Source organism: Coregonus lavaretus, assembly GCF_964263955.1.
Source record: "Coregonus lavaretus genome assembly, chromosome: 5".
In the NCBI taxonomy this organism is placed as follows: Eukaryota; Metazoa; Chordata; class Actinopteri; order Salmoniformes; family Salmonidae; genus Coregonus; species Coregonus lavaretus.
In genome coordinates, this window is record NC_139992.1 from 29,088,477 (window position 1) to 29,096,180 (window position 7,704).

General features: G+C 45.4%; 1 protein-coding gene across 1 annotated transcript; it reads right to left on the minus strand.

The window, feature by feature from the left end:
* Positions 1 to 347: 347 nt before the first annotated feature.
* Positions 348 to 7,280, minus strand: LOC311129220 (uncharacterized protein; the record flags this gene model as incomplete). Its single annotated transcript, XM_084161523.1, has 2 exons — positions 348 to 688; positions 6,290 to 7,280. The coding sequence occupies 2 exons, from the start codon at positions 7,278 to 7,280 to the stop codon at positions 348 to 350; spliced, it is 1,332 nt and encodes a 443-aa protein (XP_084017649.1).
* Between the last annotated feature and the right edge of the window lie 424 nt (positions 7,281 to 7,704).

Here is a 7,704-nt window from a genome sequence, read left to right on the forward strand (position 1 = left end):
ACCACCCCCACCCCCCTGCTCCCTCTCCATCCCTTTCCCCCTTCCTCCCTCAACACCTATCCCTCTCACAGAATCAAAACCAGACCAGAACCAGGAACCATTCATCACCACACCAGAAGAGGCGCGGAGGAAGACCAAAGATCTAGACCTACGCCCGGAGTGAGCAGGCCACAGGGAAGTACTATCACTGACCTCCGGGTCTTGGGCTTCCAGGTGTGTCTGCTCACTCCTCAGGTTGTCCTTCCTCCCTTCTGCCGATCCAACATCCGTTCCAGCGCCAGCACCAGACCCAGTCACAGCAGCAGAACACCAGAAGAGGCGAGGAGGAGGGACCAAACACCAGACCTTCAGCTGGAGCAAGCAGGCCACAGGGGAGTACCACCATTGACCTCTGGGTCTAGGGCTTCCTTGTGTGTCTGCTGGCTTCTCAGATTGTCCTTCCTCCCCTCTACACATCCCAACCCAGCACCTGCAACAGTCCTGGTTTCCGGTTCCCGTCCCAGCACCAGACCCAGCACCTCCTGGTTTTTCCAGTCCCGGCCCAAGCACCAGCACAACTTCCGGTCCGGTCCCGACCCCAGCACCAACTCAGCCTTTCCCGGTTCGAGCTCCAGCTCCAACACCAGCACTGACCAACCACAACTGCCACCTGCACCCAGCAACTGCCGGCACAGACCCCACCCTTCCCCTAACACAAGGACACAACCAAACCGTCAACCACTCCACTAGACCAACCACTCAAGCATCAATTTGATCTGCCTAGTTTGCTTTGATTATTTATTGATTGAATTGTCTATTATTTATTGAACATTTTGAATGATTCATCTTTCTCAATTGAAATTTAAGTTTGTATTGACTTATGTACAACAAAATAAAATGACCTTTGTAAGAGCTTGTGACAATCAAGAGCTGCACTGCTTAAGAGTCTATTGACGCACCCATGCATCAATCTAAGTAACATAATAAAAAGATACCCATCAAACTCCATCAGTGTAAGCTAGATATCTGTTTTCTTTTGCATGGGCTGCATCTCAATCCACCGCATCTGCCTATGATGGCCTTCCGCATCTGCGGTGGAAGGTGGAAGGTAGAAAGTGGTCGAGCTACAGAATTTTAGAGGTTGAGGTTACTGTGCATTTTCCAGTAACTTAATGGCAGTTGGTCACTGGGAAGTTCATGTTCATGTCATTTTCAAAAACTTACTGTCAGCTTGCTGCAAGTAATTATTAAAAAATTCACAGTAACTTACTGTGGCTGATCTCTGTCATGCTCACTGACCTGAGGGTGTGGCACTAAGGCCAAATTGCTGCCAACCTAGAGATGGAGGCCAGGTGAAGCTGGGTCCCAAGTTTGCTCACAACAAAGAATGCTTAATCGTTATCACCTAATGTTGTAAGCTTTGCTGTAATCAGAAAAGTGAATTAAAGGTACAGTAAGCTACTGGCAGTTAGTTGCTAGTGAGTTAATAGCAAGTAACTAGCAGCTAGTGGCTATTAAATTACTGTGAATATTACAAAAACCTACTGACAGCTGGTTCGTAATTCAGTAACACAATATTCACCACAACATCAAGGCAATTAGCTTACATTAAGTTACTATGAAACGCACAGCTACCTCTTAACAGTACAGCTCTTTAACATTACATGCTCTTACAAAGATTGCAAAACTGACAATGTTAAAATACATTTTTGAGAACATAACCATCAACCACTTAATCTGGTACAACACTTCCACTGATGGTTGGCACAAATACACATATATTAGACCATGCCCCCAAATATGCTAATGAACAACACTGGTACATTGCCCCCACCTACATTTCAAAGCGCAGTGATGATTGTACCTTATATTCAAAATATTGGGTATAAAATTCTACCATTATGCTATATTATCCACACATGTACCCTAAAAGAAACAGAACAGTACCATGTAAGTTCCTATGTCTACATCTGAATGTACCTTATGTGTACCTTTTACCTTTTTGTACCTCATGAAACAACACAGTACCCTTACCGTACCCTAAATTTGAGAGTGTGTGGGTAATGAAGATGTACCTGGTGTCACTGCTGAGACAGTAATGCACTTCCGCCCAAAAGCTTGCAAGTTCAAATCCCTAAACCAGTTATGCACACTTTACATCAAGTGTCCTGGAGCACTGCTATTTTTACATTGGTTTTGTCAGATAATCAGACAAATATTGACTTGATTCTGGACAACTATTAGCAAAGTGCAGAACTGTATTCTTGCCATTAAATCTGTGGCCAATCTCTGTCATGCCCACAGACCTGGTAGCGTAGCAGGAAGTTCAGGTCATTAGCAACCAAGATGTTGTGAGTTCAAATCTCATGTGAGGTATAGTCTCAAGTAACCAGCAGCATACTGTCCTTTTACAAACAATAACACCTTCATTCAGCTATAAAAATTCAGTAACTTGTTGTTGTTTACCTTACTTTCACTGCAACCAGTAGCCTGTAGTGTACCGTACAACTTTTTAACAGTGTAGCATTTCATGGCATAAAAGGAAAACATGGTAGAAAGGGAAAGAACAGGATGGTTCTACACAACCATCACAGCAGTAAAGAACCCACCCCTGACAAAGAACCCCTCAATAACCTATTTTTGTTAGAGTGTATGCTGGTCCAGCATGGTCTAGCTCCATCAAACTCAACTCTGGATCTCAAAGCCAGCTCCACTGCGTTTTCATTGTTCCCCTCTTATCAGGGACTGATTTAGACCTGGGACACCTGATGTGTGCAATTAATTATCAGGTAGAACAGAAAACTAGCAGGCTCCGGACCTCTTAGGGTAAGTGTTGAATACCACTGGTCTAGCTGGTCAAGCTGGTCTGCAAAACCATGCCCATCATTATCATATTTCCCAGCATGCTCTATTGTAGTTAGATTTTTAGAATTGTTTGTTTAAATATCTGTGTTTTTGTATATACATTGATTGATTCAGGTAGTCTCATTTCTAACCCTGGCAGTCATTCTGATTGCATATTGTGGGTGAATAAAAGTTCAAATTGTTGGATATCCCCACTCAGGCTGGATTCCAATAAGATTTCAAAATCCCTTTGCAAGCCAGCACAATGTGACTTGATACTGGTTTTGCTAGTGACCAGCATATGCCGGTACGCTGGTGACCAGTGTCCAAAACAAAGCGAAGGCTGGTCATCAGCGAAAACACAGTGAAGGCTGGTCACCAGTGAAAGCACAATGGAGGCTGGTCACCAGCAAAAACACAATGAAGGCTGGTCACCAGCCTATGCTGGTCTATTTCAGCAGGGACACAATAACGTTTTCTCTAATTATACAGACTACACACACATCAACGTGACAATTAACTAGACAACATTTTCTGAAGGTTTCGTTCGGGAGGAAAAAAGTGACAGCAGAGAAAGGCACAAAGCCTGCGCCAGTCACAAGAGTCACAGTGGCCTTGTGTGTGATGAAATCCTGCGTCCTTGCCTCAACCTCTGTGTTAAAAGCTCTTTGTGTCCCGGAAATTACTTTATGAACCCTTGAATAACACTCCAGAGCTCCTATTCAGCCCGTCTGATAGCTTCACTTTTTGAATTGTCCTCACCTTGTCCTTTGTTTTTCTTTTCAGTCCCTGCTCTCCTTTTGTGGTTTCTTCTCGTTCACTGGGACATCAGACTGTCTGCTTTCTGTGAGCCAAACACACAGTAATGATCAAAGATAAACTTTAGTGAATAAAATACTATTTTCCTCTATGGAGGTTATTCATCAAACTTAGCATCCTGACATTTGCTTTGGTTTAGTTCATAAAACAAATTAATAAAGATTTCATGGATGCCTGATACTCTGTAGGTTAGTCAAGCAGAAAACCGCAAATGGTTGCTATTTCCGAATGGGCAAAATTTGACATGAGATGTATTCTCCTGGTCAAAATCTAGTTTAAGAGACGTCAGTTAACCATATTACAATCAGGTAAATCTGTTTTATTTATGACATCAATGCCTGGGAAGAACATCATATTTTGGTTGTTACCTCGTCAGGTAAAGACATTGCTAAGATATGCAGTTTTTTTATGTGTTTTTGATCTCTCTGGCAATACAAGCCTACAAGTCGGAAATGCAATGAAGTGGTAGGTTTTTATGTACAAGCCCACTAGGTATTGGAGTGTTAAAGCCTTGCCTTCAGCCAACTCTACTATCCCAGACCTCAGTTGGAAAAAACAGGCCTGTTTTTCATTTAGTCTTTCAAGGGCTCTGGAAATCAGTTAGTTTGAACATGCTCACAATGTAGGGTCTAGTAGTGCGGTGTGTGTGTGCGTGTGTGTGTGTGTGCGAATCATGTTTACGTGAGTGTTTTTGTTTATGTCTGACAGGACTAGGTTGTTTATATTCATACCTAGGCTGATGGAGCTAGATAAAAGCAGAAATACTAAACATGTGTCTCCACGGCCTTGAGACTTCACACAGTCCTTGACTGCAGAGCTCCGCTTTGTAAACACAGTTCCCTCCAGTTGCTGTGTGTTTGGACAGGAAACAACGAAGCTGATCAAATACTGGCTCAGAAGGGCACTGCTGCGCTGAGACGAAATTGTGCAGCGTTTCCTTTAAATCTAAGGAAATTTGAAAAATAAACATGTAGCGTTGGAGTTGAGTCCCACTGATGTTCAAGCGTAGCTGGTTCTGTTTTTGATTTGTTCATGTGGGACGTGTCAGCAGCTGTGCCTAAAATAAAACCACGGTGAGCAGAGATGTATTATCTTTACGTAAGTCTCAGGCTTTGTAGAGGAAGCAGAAGCAAAGACACACACACAGGTACAAATACACACACATGCACAAACTCACACAAACATGTACATATACTCACACAGACACACATACATATGTACAGATACACACACACACATATGCACATGTGTAAAGTTAAACACACACACACACAGGAACGTTTTGTGTGGCCTGTGTCTGATTCAGTACAGTAGATTTAAGACTTGGTCGTGATAACATCATTGGCAGTAGACAACAGGGAGTGGAATATAACAACCAGTTAGCTGGATGGGTTCAAGGAGAGGGTTAGGACAGGAGAGAAGTGTGTGAGAGGCTGCATGAGAGAGTGTGAGAGAGAGAGAGAGAGAGAGAGAGAGAGAGAGAGAGAGAGAGAGAGAGAGAGAGAGAGAGAGAGAGAGAGAGAGAGAGAGAGAGAGAGAGAGAGAGAGAGAGAGAGAGAGAGAGAGAGAGAGAGAGAGAGAGAGAGAGAGAGAGAGAGAGAGAGAGAGAGAGAGAGAGAGAAAACATGAGACAAACAAGTAAAAATGTGGCAGAAGGAGATTGTGCCTGCCTGCCTTCCTGCCTGTTCTGCAGCGATACAACTCTCGGCTCCCCTCTTGTGGTAGCGTGAAAAAATACAGATGGCAGAGCACACTTCACTACTCAGTTACTGCCTATAGCGCATAAAACTACCTCGAAATTCATTAGAACTTATCTAGATGGTTGTGAAACCTACCTGGACATTCACTGAAGGAATATGAGTGTTTCCGCCAACTCTTTGACCACTCAAATGTTATATCACCACAGGACCACATTTAGTGTACTCTACTTTTATGATAATGTATAGGGAATGATCTACTGTACTGGGAGCATATCAAAGTAACTGACATTTGTTTGATCAACATGTTTATAGATTTTTCACACACAAAAAAAAACAAGACAAAAACATTACATACAATGTCATGTTCTCTTTATGAAAACATGACAACAGTACAGATGTCTTCACTCTCGACCACAGCGCTTCCACCTGAATTTCAATATTATATCACTGCAGCTGTTTGAAAGCTGTTTCATTTCATCATAAGAGAACGGTGTGAAAGTAATACCAAAGTAGGAAAAGTAGCAACATTTTGCATTTTCCATTAGGGTTAAAAACATAGCTACACACACTCCCTCCTCTTCCATCCCTGTTCAGAGGCTGTTTTTAAAACTAGGGGGATAGTGAAACTGTCTAGTACTGGAGGAGAGCTGAGTCAAGTGTTGGTTGGACCTCAGTAACAAGGCGGTTTCTGAGTGCAGTTGTTTCAAGGGTCAGGGGTCAAAGGATGTCTTTAACTGGGGGGTCAGTGGTGAAGCTGAGCGGTCCCTGAGGTGCTCCTGGATACCCAGCAACAGCACCAGCAGTAAAAGCAGCAGTAGCAGTAGAAGTAGAAGTAGCATCAACAGTAGCAGTAGTAACAGCAACAGCAGCAGTAGTAACAGCAGTAGTAGTAACAGCAGCAGTAACAGCAGGAGTAGTAGTAGCAGCAGTAACAGCAGCAGAATTACTAGCAGTAGTAACAGTAGCAGCAGCAGTAGCAGCAGCTGTAGCAGTAGCAGTGGGGAGCTGCAGATCAGTGGAGATCTGGAGCAGGGGAGTACTGATCTCACTGGACTGCAGGCCGCTGGCCACCCTCAGCAGGCAGCTGAGCACCATGTCTTTGGCCCGGCCCGCTTCCAGGTGGCCCTCACGGCTCAGCTGCAGGGTGATCTGATCCAGGCTGGTCAGAAGCAGCTCTGAGGCTAGCAGATGGCTGGGAAAACCCTCACTACAACCCCCTTCCCGGGCCATGCTCTCCAGCATGTACTGCTGGTACAGGTCCAGTAGCTTGTGCTCCAGGTAGCGGTTGAGCAGCGAGTTGGAAAGGGGCCCCTCACACCCCTGGAGGAGGAAGCTCCGGTCGCGGCCGCTCCCCGCCCTCCAGCGGGAGGATCCCAAGCCTGAGCCCCCCTGGAGAGGACACAGTGGCCTGTCTTCAGAGGCCCGATCTGGGGGAGAGTCATCTGTGGCCGGGAGGACGTCACAGGAAAAGAGAAAGGGGCCGTCAGCCTGGGTGTCGCTGCAGGGCAGGAGCTCCCCATCATTGTCTGAGAGAGGCAGCACCTGGTCCCCCCCGATGTGAAGGTCGCTGTAGTTCTGACAGATACTCTGACAGGAGGAGGGCACCAGGAAGGGGACCTCACCACCAGAATGAGCCTGCCCAGGGATCTCCATCTCTGGGGAGATGTGTCTGCCAGGATGGGGCCTCTGGGAATGCAGGGCCTGCGTTGGAGAAGAAGCCTGGGGCTGGATTTGGGCACTCACCCGGGAAGGCCTCTGGTTTTGGGGCACCCTAGGCAAGATGGAGTGGCCATTTCTGCTTGGCTGGCCTGGAGAGGCCTGGAGTGTGGAGAGCGGGGCGGCTTTAACCGGCTGTGAGCCAGCCCTCACACTACTCTTGGGGGGCTCTATCACAGGGAGGAGAGGGTCCAGTCTCTCCTGGTCACTACAGTAGGTCATGCTCCATAGTATGCTCTCACACAGCATGGCTGGAAAGGAACACACGTATATAGCTGTTTGGTCAGTTTGCAGCAGCTTGTGGATAAAGTGTCTTTGGTCAGTTTACAGCAGCTTGTGGATAAAGTGTCTTTGAAGCCCTTTTTATTTTTATATTTTAAAATGTATTCATACATTTAAGAACCAACTCTGGGCAGTAATATGCATTTTTGTTTCGACTCTTCAATCATAATAATTCAGTAGTGAAACCCCTTACCTTCAAATTCAAACGATACAACATATCAAATGATGCAACACTCTTCAAGTCATGCAGTCCACCACCTGTTGCTCTGAGTTGGATGTGTGCCCCTCTTCTCGTTGTATTCATGTCAATGTCTCCAGTGTCTCCAGGTCTATTGTACCAAGCCAGTGCAGTACAATAGAGCAG